Genomic DNA, 16,961 nt, shown 5'->3' with positions numbered 1-16,961 from the left:
GAACATTTGTTTCTCCATGTTCTGAACAGAAAAAAAGTGCAAAGTTTCTCAAGCAGGAGAAGATTAAATGAAGTTTTTTCTGTCCTTTGTGCCTGTCAAACTAGGAATTAAAGACTTTACTGGAAGCTGTGTTCAGTGGGAGAAAACAGGAGTTTTTCCAGGGCCTGACAGTCATCTGTTCTATTAGACCCAAACAAGGTTCTGAAACCTTGAAACGGGGTTTGCCTGATCCTGTCAGTAAGGGAAGAACTGCTGTTCTGCTCAGCATCTTGTTAATCTCAATTTTACCTCTTAAACTGAATGCAAGGGTGATTAGCATGGAACCACTGTCCTATTTCCTTCAGTCCTTCACCATAGGAACTTCTCAAACACTTTCTCTTGCTAAAAATTTCTACCAGCACACATAATGTTCTGACTTTGTGGAACCAATGTTTGTTTATTGGTGCTGTAGGACCAAATGTACCCCCATAGTGCCAGGAGGCACCTGGGATTTAGTGATAATAGGTAAAATTCAGAGTTTTATACTGTTCACACAGTTCTCTCCATATCTGAGAGAAGATGAGAACCTGACAGACAGCCACCTTTGTCAGCATTCCCAGTGCTGGACATCTAGAGAAAGGGAGATCAAAACTTGGCATTGTAATTCCTGACTAATGACATCCTCTGATTCCCCAAGCTGTACTCTTGATACAGGTGCTGGTGCAGTTTTTTTTTTTAACAGGAGAACAGGTAAACAGTTTGTCTTGTGCAGAGTCTGCAGCTGAGTTTCCTGTGTTTGGAGAAAGGGGCAGGAAGTAGCACACCTTCAGCAAAAGGAATCAGCCTCACACAACAGACACTATTCTCTGACAAAATACAGCTCTGTGCTCAGGCTGCTTTCCTACCAGGTGGGTACAATTCCTGTTGACACCGAGTTCTGGAGGTGAGCTGGGAAGTATGGATCAGAGCCTTCCCCCAGACAGCAGCTCTTGGGTGTGCTTCCCCGGTGCCCGAGTTACAGTGGCTGGCAAGGCTTGTTCTGTGACATGCTGGAGGGCAGAGTTGGTGTCCAGGCTCGCCAGTCCTGATACCACCTGATGTTCTGTACCAGCAAGGGAGTCAGTTCCCAAAGGAGATGGTGCAAGTGTTTCCAGGCTGCTAATGCAGAGGAGCAGCTCCAGGTACTCAAAGTTGAGCTTGGGACATTACCAGTTACCTCTCAAGATTTCTTGTACAGTTACAGTAACTGAAGGATATAATTTGCTGAAACACGGAGCAGAACTGTAGATGAGTAATGAATTCATGGATGTTTCTCCAGCTGAAAAAAGGCAGACTATAAGGTTGGTAGCTTTTAATAACCACTGTTGTGTCTACAAAAATGCAAGGCTTTCTTATTGTAAGTGCTGGTTCTTCATAGTGCTGTTTTATCTACTGTAATTTCAGAAATTCAGAATGGTTGCTTATGGCCAAGTTTACTCTAGTGATATGATGCTAATTTCTTACTGACTTGCTGCCAGTGTTCAGATGGGTTTCCCCTCCGTTTCCCAGGCTGATCATTTTTTGTCCCAGTGTTTGAAATTTTGACTACTGAATTACTTTGGTTCCTGCTCTTCATCTGAAGCAAAGTTAGCACCTATTCATCAACTTCTGAGCCAAACAGGTCAGGGAAACAAAGGCTCTCCAGTATCCCATCCTTCTTTAATTCTGAATTCAGCCCCCTGTGTACTGACCAAATGCCTGGTTTGGAACCTGATGAGTACTGTGGAGCTTGTTTTGGTTTAAAGTGATAACAAGCTTTTGTTGGTGTGTAACGAGAAGTTCAGTCAGCTTTGCATCCTCACTGTTGAGTCTTTGAAGTGTCATAAACAAATAGCTGCCCTCCATTTAGAAATAAAAAATACTGAAGGGACCTTACCTGCTATGCTTCTAAACAGCCTTTTATAAACTCTAAGTAGCTGCAAAGGGATCAAGTTCAGTAAAGATGCAGCAAATAGTCATTTTTAATTGTGTATCAGATGCCTCCTGCCTAAGAGCATTGTGAACCATTTACCTCAGCATGAATATTTCACAAGATGAGACATATTTGCAGTAGAGTTCCCTTTATTTCATAACATTAAAGCACACAACCATTAAATACACTTGACACTTCTATTGTGCTGTCTAAAAAGCTACGCTCCAAGGTACACACCACACACATCTGGTGGCATCCGCTTCAAACAAGTGGAACATCTAAGTCAAAGCAAAGGCTTCACATAAAAAATAGATCTTACTCTCTGCAACTGTATTCTTAAAAAAAATTATGGAGATGATGAGATTGAATGGAAAGAAAGTGGATTACCGAAGCAACAATCACCTCCCAGATTTAATGCAGGATGTTATTTTTATCAGCTCATCTGCAGAGGGCAGAAGTGAAAGCTGATTAAGGCAAATGCTTCTTAAGAAAGGCAATTTCTTGTAAACAACACAGAAATTATTTTTTACCTCATCAGAAGCTTTCTCAGGAGTGACATTTGCTATGTCCTAGGGGTCCCCTGCCCCTCTCACTGCTGCTCTCTATTTCTGAAATGATTACAGGCTCCTTTGTGGAATGCCAGCTTGCAGCTGGCTGTGAGAGTAACTGAGCTTTCTTTGCAGGTGGCTGCAGCAGCAAAACATGCCACCAGACTTTTCCAGTGGCCTGTCTGGCCTTCATAATGTGCTTGACCTCTGGGCTTTGGTATCTGACTGGCAGTGTAGGGTTTGTGACATTTTGTGGGTTGCCTATATCAAACTATTCACCAGCACAACAAATCAGTAAAAAAAGAGTGAAAGTGTATTAGAAAAAAAGTACCTTATTTTAAAGCCATATTAAGAAAACCTAAGCTATGCTTTCATTTTAAGAGCTGCTGTGCACAAATGCTTTGATCCCAAACTAATCAGTGTCTATTAATTAATTGGCACCTAATTAATAGCAACATAAGTCACTAAGCAGTCAAGTTTTTTTTAAGGGGAATTTCCTCTTAGATCATCTTCTCATGTCCTGACTTGGAATTTTCCTGCTTTTGTAATATATTTGACACCTTTAAAAGGCTTGTATTTTTCTCCATACATGTCTAGGCGATTCACTTTCAGTCCTGGAAAAAAGCCAAAGAAAGTACAAAGTTAAAAGCAGAATGCTTGGAATCATGTCAGTCTGTTTAGAAGTCCAGCTTTCTTGAAGCACGCTAGGATGGGTTAGGAAGCTAATTCTCCTTTCTTTCACAAGTTCATCTGGTTTGAAATAGCAGATGAGACCGTTCTTGTCACCTAATCACAGCTGTTTTGGCAGGGCAACAACTTCCTTCTCTTCTCCTCCATGAGCCAACATCCTCCTTCCAGGAGATAAACGACTGAACTGAGTCTATCCTCCTCCTTGTACACTGCACTCATTTCCAATCATGAACATGAAGCAAAGGACAAGTTTCAGAATTCTGTTCACTCCAATTTGTCATTAAAAGAACAGCAATCCCCCTGCTGTTAACTGAGGAAGGCCAGTAGCTATTAACTACCTACCACTTCAGGCTGTTCCTGCTTTCTCACAGGTCCATTGTATCTGGTGTCCAGCCACTGGATCAGCTGTATTTTTCTAGACTAAAACTAGTTTAAGAGGAAACTGTAGGATTCTCTTCTTACACAAGAACTAACTGTTATTTACTCAAAGTAGTCTAGGAAGCAAAAGGACCATGGCCTGGTACCTATTCTTCAGTCATCCTCCTCCTCTCCAAATGTGTCTCCACACTGTGAGAGTCTTGATCCTGCAAAGCTTGCTTGCAGAACCATTTTACACATGGAAAACTCACATGATTTAAGTGTTTGCAGGCTGAGGCCTTGTCTGCTTTACATTTAGTTTTGCATTTACCTTATACGCTTCATTCTGATTTTACTTGCCGGTTGTTTTAAAGATGAAAAACTAACCAGCTCCAGAAGGAAAGAATAAGAAGGGCATTCTTCAAAATTAATGGGGTTTTATGACCATTAGAAATGGCTTTAGTGTGGTGCAAGACTAAAATGAGCCAAGGGCAGCATGCTGAAGCATCATCCATCGATCTTCAGTAAAAGGACACATTGGCATGTTTAAAGCACCAATCAACAAAGGAAAAGCCATTCTTCTGTACACTTCTCAAGCCTTCCTTGAGCAGAACAGCTGGGAATTCACAATTCCCAGCAAGGGAGTCATCCAGCAAAGGTAACTGTCAAGTTTGGGTAAATCAGACTTTATCATTTTGGACCAAGCAGACTTCAGATCAGCATCTCCAAATAAAAGACTGACAGTTCCCACTTCATTTCCTACTACTACCTGTTCTGTCAGCACCAATTTCACAGAACACCCACCCACTCACCTGAAATTGCAAGCTGTTGTATCTTAAACTGGATGTTTAAACTTGGATTCTCCTCTGGCTTGGGTGCTCCAGACTGCAGGTTCACTATGCCTTTCAGGTTTGGTAGCTTCTGAGGGGTAATTTTGCCCACGTCCCACGTTAACACCTTGTCAGGAAGCAAAGAACAGTAGCTTTCTAGGAAACAACCCCTGAGGTTAAATTCATATCCAGCTTTTAGTTTGCAGGCTGGGTACAGAAAGTAGCCTGGCAGCCCTGAGAATTATCCTGCTGGCTGTGAGATGGTGTGGTTGGGGCTCCCACAGGTATGGGGTCTTTTTTTTCCCAGGTTTTTTTTTGCCCTGTTCCTTAGTGGGTCTGTGCACTGAGTGCATCGTGTTCCCTGAGCAATGATGATTGATCCTGATGTCAGTCTGGATCAGCTGGATCCACAAAGCAAGGACAGTAACCAGCAAAAAGTCACAGGAACTTAAACAAGAGAATGAAGAGAGTGGGAGCAAGGTGCTTGGCCAAATGAGATGTCTAAGCTGAGTAACTTTCCTAAGGATCACTTGTTCCCCATTGATTCTTACACTTCAGAGAAATGTGCAACCAAATAGGTCCTTTACTCACCTACAAGAGGTGGTTTGTTTGCTCTTACCATAAACTGAAAACTGATAAATTCAGAAAAACCTCAGTTCTCCTCACTTCTACACACTTTTGCAGTAACAATCCACCTAGTTATCCCCACTCTTGATAAAAACACAGTATAATTCATTTCTGCAGAGAGGAAAGCAGACTTCAAGTGGGGTTTTTAGGTGTCTTTCTTTTAAAAAGGTCAAGGTCTGTTGTTTTTGAAGCGGAATGTTACTTGGAGAGCTTTCACTTAAAATTCTAATCAATTGCTGAGGGCGGCAGACAGCTCAGAGCAGGGTCTGAGAGGCAGCAGAATGGTTTGGCTCAGACTGCACTTCAGCAAAATGGCTCCTGGGTACTAAAAGGCTTCAGGAGCTTTAGGAAATTTAGGTTTCAAATTCCAACTCAGAGGCAGGAAAGCAGGAGCCCAAGATATGTTTTTTCAGACATTTTGTCTTCCTTACTGTGTGTCTTCAGGCATATCTTTTGGAAGAGATTTTTTTCTCATCTCCTGCTCCCTGTTTTTCTGGATACCTATTTTCAAGGCTACTGCATTTTCTCCAGATAAATATGTTTTCAAGACCATAGATTGCAAAATATATCATGGCTGAAACTACCAACAAAATACTGCTGCATCCACTAAGGAAAAGTATTGGGGGGTGAAAGGGTGGGGGAAAAGAGAGGAATGGAAGGAAAAGGATATTGACCAAGTCAGAAATCACAACTGTTGTGTATCTAAGTTTGAAAAATTAAATTTTAAAGATGAATTTTTAATTCATAAACATATGCTGAACAGAAAGCTTTTTGCTAAGAACACTGCTCCCGTGTTCTGCAACATGGGTGACTTGTTCCAATGCAATCTTTGATTTTTAAATAAATATAAACTTAAGACTTACCTTAGTAACTGGGTCAAAAGTATAGCTGCCTTGTGTAGCAGTGAGGCTCATATTAAGTACAGCCTTTGGCATGTGAACTGTCATGACAACTCCTTCTACTGTTTTCCCCATGTTCTGTTTTGGTCCAATAGTAACATCAAATCTTCCCGAAGAACTGTTTTCCTTAAAACTGATCATGTGTTTCACATATACAGGAATTGCCACCAAGCTGAAAAGACAAAACAGTAGGTGAATGCATCCTGGCTACTTCTCTGCTTGAGAAGAAAAGTTCTTTCTCATAAATAGTTCTTGTTTTTCTGGCAAGAATTCAAGTTAGAACCGGCTTGTTTCCAAAGTGAAAAGTGATACTTTGCTCTTCAGCATCATTGCTGAAGTGATTTTATTAGCAGAGAGTCGCAGGAAAAAAAGTTTATTTTCTTCCAAATAACTTGTCCTATTCTCTCTTCCTTCATCTGTTTACTTTTTTAAAGTAATCTCACTGAGCCAAATCTCGGAAGAGCCACCAGTCAAATCAGGCTGTAGTTTGCAAATACCTGCAGTTTAGACTTTTTTGCTTTATTCTCTCCATGAAGGTCAGAGTCCTTACATGTACACAGAGACTTACCCACAAAGCATCTAGCACCAACAATGACTACTAGGAATGAATAGCCCTGTATTACTGTCATGTGGGATTTATTTCACTGGAAAAGGATTGCTGAATATCCTCAATTCACTGAAAAATGGTTTCCTTCTTTTAGTGGGGACAGAGCAACAGATGAGACAAAACCTGAGCACATGTATTTTAGAACAATGCAAATCCCCCCCTTAACAAGGAGAAATCTGCAGTTACTCAGATGGAGAGCAGTAGATGGTGTGTCTGGAGAACCAGTGTGTCTAACTGGAAACGTACTTCTGTGAACTGACACGGTAGGAGATCAATCTGAAGTTCCCATCGGGAGGAATGAATGAAAGGACTCTCTCAGACTCCCAGCGTTTGAAGCGGATACATGGATGGAAGCTGACGTCATCCAGCAGCCGTGGGTTCTGGAAGTAGTGGCAAAATGGTAAGTGAAATCTCATCAAGTATGAGCACTTTGAACTAGCTACTGAACTCTAGACAATTCCTATTTCTTAGACTCTAAGTACCTTTCCTACCCATTATCGGAGACCCGTTACTGAGCTAGATGGATTTCTGATCTGACCTGGAACAGCAGCTCCTGTGAGTGTATTTTATGTACAGACAAAAGCCATTCCGACTACTGAGCAATGCAGATTCTACAATATAATGCAAAACTTGTTATTTTTCACATGTATAACACATGAAGTAGCAATTGTGCTCTTAAAATTGTTGAACTCTGATTATTATGAAAAATAAATCCTGAGCAATTAACATTCCCAAATATAGGCTGAATTTACCATGAAAGACAGAGAAAGATCTGGCATTCCTGAGAGCTTAATACACGAATCAATAACACCTTGGATTTCTGCAAAGACTGTGGAACCTGCAGGAGAAAAAACAGACACCTGACTTAACATCATTATGAAGGGCCTAACAGACGTGGTGAAGTGCAGCTGGAGGGCACAGATGACATTTGCACAACACACAAAAACCTGCCAAGCCCAGCTAGGAAAGGTCATTCCAGTTACCTGTGTCCTGGGCAGCTTGCTGAAATACATGAGCCAGAGCAAACAGCTTGGCCCAAATCAGCTAATTATACTTGTGCCAGCTGTTACACAGGACTTGTACTGGATGTGCTTCAACTGGTTGCCAGCAAAAAGCAAATAAGAATTTCAGAACTCATGAGCTCTGAATCTTCTTTTCTTTCATCCCTGTTCCTGGTCTCCAGAAAACTAGCAGGTGGTGTTGTGGTGCAGGGAAGTTGAAGCACATCAAAACAACCAATGTCAAAAAGCAGTAAGTTTGTGCTGTAAAGCTCCAGCTAACCTTGGCTTTCACAAGTAAGGCTTGTTTAACAGCAAGATTACGTATTTGTCTTGATATTAAATAGATCTATAGCAAAAAAACCCCAAAACCCAAAGCAAGAATACCAAGCATCTTACCCAGGAAATGCTCATTTCCTTAAATACCGTGTAAGAACAGAAAGGCATAAGCAGAACTCTGGACTAATTAATTAGCCCCACAAGCAAAGGTAATTTTAGAAGACAGATAGAAACTACTGCTCATCTAGTCAAGGGGAAGGAGAAACAGTGGCTTTATATTTGCTTTGAAAAGAAGGGCTCCTGTTTCAGGTTAAAGCAGTTAACCATATCCCTACGAAACAAGATACCATCCCTATTCAGGGGAACCACCTTATCTACTTCTTAGTCCCTGTTAAGGTTAGGAAGAAAGACTCTTGCATTGCTAGTCCCCAAGGGATCAGAGCAGAAAACAGTAGCTATGACTACTGCAGCAGATCCTCAGTAGGAAATTTAAACACTCTGTGGACATTGATTTGGCTTGGAATACACACAGAAACACACCATGGTCTTGATTGTACCTTCTCACACTAAGCACTCATGCTACTCTTGGGAATCCTAATGAGCTGGGAGAGTAACACAGTCATCAGTGTGTTTTGACTGTGAGGGACATCTTTTAGCTTCAAGATGGTGAGAGTAAGAGCTGCACAATAACTATTTGTGACTACCCATTCAGTGGTGGCCAAAGCATTAAGTGATGCATGGAACCAAAACAACACTGACTACTGCTACTACAGCAGCACTGAATGAAGAAATCAGAGATTTGCTCCCTGCCCCATGCCACCACAAACTGGTGTCCTGCAGTCTTCAACACTGCTAACTGATGGCCCCAGTACTGAACAAAACAGCAGGTTCCTGCCCACAGCATTACAGTTTTCTCTTTGCATCGGCTTTTTCTACTTCTTGGCACACAAGTTATCCGGTTCCTCCTTAAAGTTACATCTCAGAAGAAAGACCTTTGTATTTGAAGATGATATGTTTCATTTACAGAAAAGGAGTGTTATTATGCTTCATAATATCTGGCTCTAGTTTATATATAAAGCAAACAACACTGTCCAGCTATTTTGCACCAAGTTTATCTTGCTAGCAGAAGAAAGCTAATGAAAGCTTTTGTCTTGCTCATTTGAGGGCCTACAAGGACTGCAGTACATTGTTGGCAGGAACAATGGGAGATAATTTTCTCATCACATTTAAAACTTCAACTACTTATTTTCCATTTATATCTGGTACGAGATAATCAATATAAAACCAGAAAACATCCAAGTCCAGAATATTTCCTATAAGTGTTCTCGAAGCAGCCCGGAGGATATTGATGTTTTAAGATGAACCGAAGAAATACATTTGGGCACATAATTTTAAATTGTGTATTTTTATCTAAGATACAGATTCACGGATATAAAACAAGCAGAAAAATAGAAAGGTTGGACTGTATTCTCTTTAAACATCAGCAGCTAGATGTAAACACATTCAACGAACAAAAATTAGCTTGCAAGGCATCTTACCTGATTTGTCTATAATGGCATCGATTTCTTCAATGACATCGAAATAGGCTTCGTTGTTTGTGTATTTTACCCCCGCTCTGCGCCAGGGAATGTTGGACAACTGCCCGGTGGGAAGTGTGTCTCCCACATTACTACTGCCTTAAAAACGAAAAGGAACTCAAAATCAGTCACTAATTACAAGAGGAATGTTCCAACCGCCAAAATTAAGAACCAAAGCGAGGTTTGCCCCCCAGAACTGCAGACTAGAACGTGGAACACTAAAATGTTATTTGTGAGGTGATGTGAAGGCACTTCAACCATGTGTCCAGGCTTAACAGCTTTCAGACCATATTTTGCACAGGAAAATACAAGTCAGCAGGAGGTTTGAGTGGGAGTAGAAGTGGGGCTAGATCCTGTGAAGGATTTAATCACTATAATTCAAGACAGCTGCTTATGAGGGCCTTAAGCCCTCTTCCCTCTTCTCCTAAGAGTTTTAGCTGGCTGACTTCAGGGCTGATTTACAGGTAAAAGTCATTAGGAAGAAAGACATGTAAGAAGCCTTAGGGAGGGCTCCCACAATCTTTGCTTAGAGCTGTTAGGCTGAGGTTCTCACCCTTGGTACCCACCTGAGCTACCTTGCAGTAACATGACAGCCATGTCTGTACCTGACCATGTGCCAAATCTATCCAGACCCTGCCCCATAGACTTGACTTTCTGGCTCGACCTGTCCCATTCTGATGGATATTGATGGCAATCACTGAGCTGCAGATGACCTGGTATGATGTGATCCTGTCCTTGACCTGTTGGCTCAACTTCTGGACTCCTTACCAATGATGCCACTGCCCCTGCCTGCTTTGCTCTCACCCTCAGCTCCTGGTTCTCAATACCACCCAGCTTCCTGTGCCACCTAGTTATAAACTGATGATGCTTTAAAAACTAAAAAAAACCATAATCTTATCACTTCTGGGGCTTAGGTGACTGATCCTGGAATCCCAGCACAGCAGAAGCAACTCCCTCTGCTAGAAGCAGGTCTTGGGACAGGGCCACAGCTCGCCCTTGCTTGTGCCCTTTAGCGCAACGCACGTGGTAGCGTGTCCTGCCACGTGAGACAGCTCCACTGAGAACCTGGTGGCCAGGGGTATCATTTCTACACTGGGCAGGCCCTGTCCTAACAGGCATAAACCAAAAAGTTTTCATTCTTTAGAGCTAGTAGAAAAACTTAAAAAAAACCCCTCCTAAAGTCCACCCCTGTATGTACTATAACACAAGGGGGAGGAGTTGCAACCATGTCCTCACTCCCGCACATCTCTGTAGGGGAGCAGTTGCCATGTTTGTCCCTCAGCAGCCTTGCAGGGTGCAGCAGTGCTACACAGGGCTGGGCTGCCAGGCCAGGTAGGTAGGAGAGCTCTCAGGCTGCTGTTTCCACTGAGCTGTTGACAGTGACAAGATGCAGGCTGCCTTGGGCAGGTGCTTTAGGCTCTTAGGGAATTCTAATGAGGCTCTAGATAAAACAAGAGGATTTGATGCTGCAACCCTTGGCTTCAGGAGTCTTAATTCCCCTTACAGTGGTCCATCTAGTCCATTAATGTCATATTTTTCATAAGTGTAAATACCACCATCCAAATCCACATTTTAAAAAACCCTAACCAGACCCCAAATAACACAAATTAAAACTGATGAGATTTATACTCAAAGACTAAGCCATATCTACTACCTAAAAGACCAGCTCCTCTGAGTACTACCTGTGTGGCCCTGCAGCCCAACTACTCCTCTTCTCTAACACAATGTACAGGCAAACACCTCCCATGTCTGTGACCCCATGTGACACCTCATGGCTCACCTCCCTTGCACCCGCTTGCCAGAGAAGCAGATTCCACCAGCTCAGCTGACAGACATTTGGCTCCATCACTACAAGAAAGACCCATTTATAACACCCTGAAATGAGCTCCGAAATCGAATCCATACGAATCCATATGCTGATTGGTGGTGAGGGTTGGGCAGAGGCTGAGGACAGGCTACTTGTTTCCCTTCATGCTATCTGTTCCCAGCCATCAAAGATTTATTAGGCAACCATTATATACCTTTCTGTAATGATTTCTTACAAAATGCTTAACCTTCTCCAATGCCCCTCAGTTATTCAAGGCTTGGGGGTAGCTCTGTACCAATCCCAGAGCACCTGTCTCCAATATGTCCTGACTGTGCTGGGAACTGCTATTCCTGAGGGACTTCAGCAGCTGTGGCTGGACCAGACAGTGCCACCAGGGCATGAACTGCAAACATGGAGGGAGTTGTTTTTATTCAACTCCTACTTATGAAAAGTGGCAGGACAGTGGTCTCACGTTACAGATTCACAGCAATACATTATTTTTTTAGCTATGAGGAATGATGGGGCTTTTTTTTTAAACAGCCAGTCATCGCTGAAAATTATTTATTTTCCTACCTGTGATGGAGTTGACAACAGAGCGCAAAATTGTGGGAGGCTTAATCAGCTCCTTCAGTATGTTAGATTCTGTTGCCAGTGGAAAGCCATTGTCTAGCATTTCTTCTAGAAGCTCATACACAATTACTACATTGTCCTTAATTGCAGTCTCGGAACATTCGCCGAAGTAATCCTAAACAAATACAGAGATTACAAAAGAGAGGATTTTTATTCTTGTTAAAATGCTTTGCAAAAGGAAGTTTGTTTGTTTTTTTTCTCACAGAAACCCTCTAACATATGAAGGCATCTTAGTGGCTAAACTGATCAGCTACTTCTATAGTCTGATGGCATCATATGTTAAGGGTACATTTATCATCTAACTGGAAATAGCACAAACAGCAAAATGAATGCAATCTGATTTACTACTATGTATTTCCCAAGGGTCCTTCCACTTGTGAACATTAACACATCTTCAGTTAGAGGACTCTCGTAAAATGAAGGGACTATCTTTTGGCAATGCTCAATCTTCACAGAGGTCCTTTATTTACAGAAATTGTTTGAGAAGTGACTCATGCTTTGCAGCTCTTTCCTCCCTACAGACTGTGTGCTGCCTGACTGCATGCTCCTTCTTCCCATCTATATAAACATGAACAGTCCAAAACCTTACAGAAAAAACCACAGCTTTTACAAAGTGGGATTTGAGTTTTAGTGGCTGTGCACTGGTAACTACAAAATCAAGTGAGTACACAAACTATACCTTTCTTGCCTTTGTAATCTATAAACTTGTGCTTGACTCAGAAATCGCAGAGGGGAAAGTCACTGACAGGAGGGTTTATTATTTTTCTTTAAAAGAAGTTTATACAAAAAATCCCCTGGAATTATTTTAGAATCATAGAAAGTTAAGGGTTGGAAGGGACCTTAAAGATTATGTAGTCTCAACACCTCCTGCCATTGGCAGGGGCACCTCCCACTAGATCAGGTTGCTCAAGGCCTCATCCAACCCAGCCTTAAACCATAACCTCCCTGGGCAATCTGTTCCAGTATTTTACCACCCTCACAGTAAAGAATTTTTTCCTAATATCTAACCTAAATTTCCCCTCTTTCAGTTTGTACCCATTACTCCTTGTCCAATCCCTACAGTTCCTGATGAAGAGTCCCTCTCTGGCTTCCCTGTAGGCTCCCTTCAGATACTGGAGTTTAAAATTATTTCATGGTGACAGACCTGGAAAGTATCTGCTACTCGGTGCAGAAATTCAATGACAAAGAGTGGTGGCACTTCTGTCTGTATGACAGACACAAAGAAGATTTTATCCCGATAGATGCTGATGAGGTAGTGATGTGGGGTTGAGATGACAGGAGGCACATTCTCAACATCGATTGCTTTCTCCTGAGCTTCAAAGAAATAATCGCACACAGACTGGCTCACAACGCTCTTCCAGTGCTTCTCCAAGAATATATCACCAGAACAGTTTATAAGAAACAGGCTGTGGATCATTTTCTGTTGAAAACACATTCAAAAAAAGTTAGAATAAACAAAAGGATATGCGGACTGACATTATTTTTCTCCCAGATTCCCTGTCTTACAATGGTTATTCTTTATCAACATGCACTGTGAATTTAGGAAAAAGATCTGCTTTGCTGCTTTTCCTTAAATTGCATTTTCTTTATTTAGAGGAATGTTCCACCAAAAAATATTTCCCAGTGGATTAAGTCGGTAACTTATATCACAATGTGAGCAAGAAGCAAGCATCCTTGATTTCCACTTTCATCCCCATTTGGTATTTGCAATTTATTTCTTAAAGAAAAGCTGACTCTCACGAGTTGGCACTCACTTAAACATGACATGTAAGGGTAAGTTGTACACAGAGTTTCCTATGGCAGAGGACTTTGACAGTCACACACATAACTCAGAACTGCACTGTCTCAAAGATACAGTTCTTTAGCTTGTCAGCTTTCAGCTACTGAACTACAAAAGTGGTTTTTATTTGCTGGCTGATTAGGCTTATGATCTATGCCAAGCTGCACTTGGATAAAGGGTCAGAATTCATTAAAAGTACACAGAACTAGGAGTTTAAATCTGATTTAATGAATAAAATTGCTTCAAACGTGCTTGGCACACGTGAAATATGTTTACATAAAACATTTTTTATTTAAAAACTCACTTATGAAAAAGAGGAGTATGAACTGCAGATAAGGAATGTAACTATTTTTTCTTAAGTCTTTAAACATTTACAAATAACATGCCTCAGCCACTGATCCTTCATTTTATTCATGGGGCAAGAAGCTTATCTGCCTTTTTAAAAAAACTAATTCCCAGCTTATTTCTCAACTTTCAGTGAGACAGTAAGTGAACTAAAGTTGTTGGTACAAATGAAGAGAACAGTCTATCATCTCCACATCTACAGAAGAGACAAATGCTAGCAGACTTCAGTTAATCTCTTTAGCCTTTACATGAGACAGACACAATGCTCTGGCTGACCTGCAACATAATGATCCTCTGACAAAAAAGGCTCCAAGTTTAAACACGGGCTTGGAAAACAAACTGAACTGTAACCCAAGCAGTGGCACCTAAGGTGAAGTTAATGTGGTACTTATATTGTGCACAAATTCATTCTGTAGTTGAAGAAGCTGCCCCTGCCACTGGCTGTTCATCCCTTTTGCCTTTCAGGTACTGATCTGAGCAGCTCTGTGGCTCTGCAATTACCTGCATTAGGAAAGTGCAGGAAAGTCCAGCCATAAATTGTCCATCAAAAGAAGTTTCTGGTCAGATCAGCTTCTTAATGCAAGTTATTACATTGCCAGAGAGCTCCACGGGGCTGGCACAGGGCAGGTGGTGGAAATGGGCAGACAATAGCAAGGGAGATATCCTGAACTGAAATTTAGTCTTTGGAGGAATTCAAACATGACTGGAAAGAGAACAAACAGTTACTGGGCATCCACACCCTGAAAGAGGAAGGCCACCATCAACTCAGCATGTCCAAGAGAAGCAAAACACATCTACCAAAAACCATTGTAGTTTTTACTAATCTTACAGTGTTTGGCTGGGATCATGCCTAAAGTGCAGATAAAATACGCTCCTTTGCTGATGTTGACTCTGGCACACTAATGTGAAGATGGCATGGAAGCATCTAATGTAAATGGCCCAGTCCCACAGAGATTTTAAGGAGTCCAAACATTGTATGACCGAGTCTCATTCCAAAATCCTGGAATAAGCATTTCTCTTCATCCAGCACGAGCTCCTGTTGCTCTGTCTGAATCTGAACTGCCCGGAGTACTCGACTGACCTCCCAACACACTTGTAACAATGAAAAATGGTCTGGCCCTGAAGATTTTGATGAAACTAAAGTATGTCTTCCAAAGCTCACCAAAGATGGTGAAGAAGGACAGCTCAAGAAGGTCATCAATATGCTCTTTCCCTCCACCTAAGTCAGCAGATGTGGGAAGGAAGCCAAGATCCAGCTTTTCAAATTCAAAACTCCAGCTGCTCCTTCACATGCATGACAGCAATGTGCTCATCTTCACTGGGGCCTTGCCAGGTCTTAGATACCTCCTGCTAAGAGCACACTGTCTCTCATGGCAGACACAGAAGTGTGGACAGAAAAATCCAACTCAGCCAATACAGTATATAAGGAGAAGTTCTTTTAGAAAGTGTGATTGCCAATTTGCTTAAGAGTGGGAAAGGAAACAAAGCTAAAAAGTGTTATTGCATGTTTCTATTGTCTCTCTCCTGGACCAAATTAATCTCTAATTTAGTTTGTAAAAAAACCCAGACAATTTTAATACCGTGAGCACAGTGTTTTTATAAAGGAGCCTTGACACAATTGCTTTAATCCAGTTCAACTAAACATGTTCTGAATTTAGCCAGCATTGCACATTAAACCCCTCCAAAATCTCCTGGACAGTCACACAACAGTGGCAAGTATAATCAACCACTGAATGTCAGTATTGTTCCACCCCAAGGCGGCCCAAACGTATGAAGGTGATCAGCTATAAAGCTTAGAACAGATCTCTGTACATTTTAATATTGATACAATAGCATATCTGTTAACAAGTGTAAGACTCAATTCCTAGGAAATGCACACAAAGCTACATCAGAGTTCCAGTACAAGCAGCACTGGTAGGACTCAGTGTCCAGAGGACCTGATCTATGGCCGGCTCTGGAGGGACCACTCTGGACCCCAGGCAGGTTCTGACCAAGTATATCAGCATGTGTGACAGTGTTTTTAAGCCCCAGCAGATGTCCTGCTGTTAACAGATAATAAGATTCTATTCATCCACAGATCAGAAGTGGTTGCATTTGTCACAATATACTTTTAAAAAGCACAGCTGAGCAGCAGACCAACACAGTTGCAGTGAGCTCCTGGAGCACCAAATGGCTCTGCTGGCAGGGCCCCTTCTTTGCCCTGGGTTCCATTTAGGATATTAGACCATGGCTTGATATGCAATCAAGAGAGTGTGGGTAGCCAAAAAGGGCATTAGTGTTGGGCCACTGCCCCTATTTCCTCATGGGCCACAAGCTGCCCAGGTACCAGCTGTGTTCATATGAGTGTTTGTGTGGCCTCGTGGTGAACTGCAGCAGCAAACTGATCCAGGGGACCAAGCTTGGCAGGTGCCAGTGTTGTACTATCTGTGGAAACAGAACAGTAAAATCCCACCTAGCTGCCTACCTTATCTTCTAGTAGGAAGATAAGGATTACAGGATTTCCCATGATACATAATTATTCTCCTTCTAGTGTAAGAAGCCCCTCACATACTCCTTTCCTCCTTCACAAGTTTTAGAAGTGCACTAATTTGCTGCTAAACTGAAGCTCTCTCCTTGCAGTCTAAGCACAGAGCAGGCAGCCCCAAAGGCACAAGCCCTGTCCCATCAGCCAAGGGACAGCTCCATCAGCACACTTCCCAGTGCTGACTACAATAAAGAAGCTCTTACAGCAGTGGGGACATCAGTTTATTATACACAAGACTAAGTAATTTGATTTATCCCACACTGTCAAGCAATTGGCACCAGCTGATTAAAGATGGATATCATGCTGGATATCTTAGAACTGGTGACACTACAAAAATATCTTATGTAAACTATTAGTTAAGAAAAATTACTTACAGTGCTCCAAATACTAATATTTCCCTTCTACTCTATTTTTGAGTGGCAGATTTCATTTCAGACATGTAGAGATCCCTGAATTCATTTCTCAGTATCCTACCTTCTTGTCTCATCAGAACATTAAACTTGGGGGAAAAAAAAAGACTGAAAAATGCTGAA

General features: G+C 41.8%; 1 protein-coding gene across 2 annotated transcripts; it reads right to left on the bottom strand.

Moving 5' to 3' along the window:
• Nucleotides 1–2,061: 2,061 nt before the first annotated feature.
• On the bottom strand, nucleotides 2,062–14,744 carry AP3M1 (adaptor related protein complex 3 subunit mu 1). Of its 2 annotated transcripts, none has more exons than XM_018069004.2 (9): nucleotides 14,406–14,744; nucleotides 12,924–13,199; nucleotides 11,723–11,894; nucleotides 9,304–9,441; nucleotides 7,241–7,326; nucleotides 6,735–6,868; nucleotides 5,846–6,053; nucleotides 4,338–4,482; nucleotides 2,062–3,092 (listed from the first exon to the last, which is right to left on the bottom strand). In XM_018069004.2, exons 1-9 carry the CDS (start codon nucleotides 14,436–14,438, stop codon nucleotides 2,992–2,994), a joined length of 1,293 nt encoding a protein of 430 aa, XP_017924493.1. In that variant the 5' UTR covers nucleotides 14,439–14,744; the 3' UTR covers nucleotides 2,062–2,991. The 2 variants fall into 2 exon arrangements, with proteins under 2 accessions (XP_017924493.1, XP_017924494.1); XM_018069005.2 differs by having other exon boundaries at nucleotides 14,410–14,744.
• Between the last annotated feature and the right edge of the window lie 2,217 nt (nucleotides 14,745–16,961).

Source organism: Manacus vitellinus, unplaced genomic scaffold, assembly GCF_001715985.3.
Source record: "Manacus vitellinus isolate BGI_N305 unplaced genomic scaffold, ASM171598v3 scaffold_15_pilon, whole genome shotgun sequence".
NCBI classification, from domain to species: Eukaryota; Metazoa; Chordata; class Aves; order Passeriformes; family Pipridae; genus Manacus; species Manacus vitellinus.
Note: the sequence above shows the minus strand (reverse complement) of the source record. Positions and strands in the feature narration are given on the sequence as shown.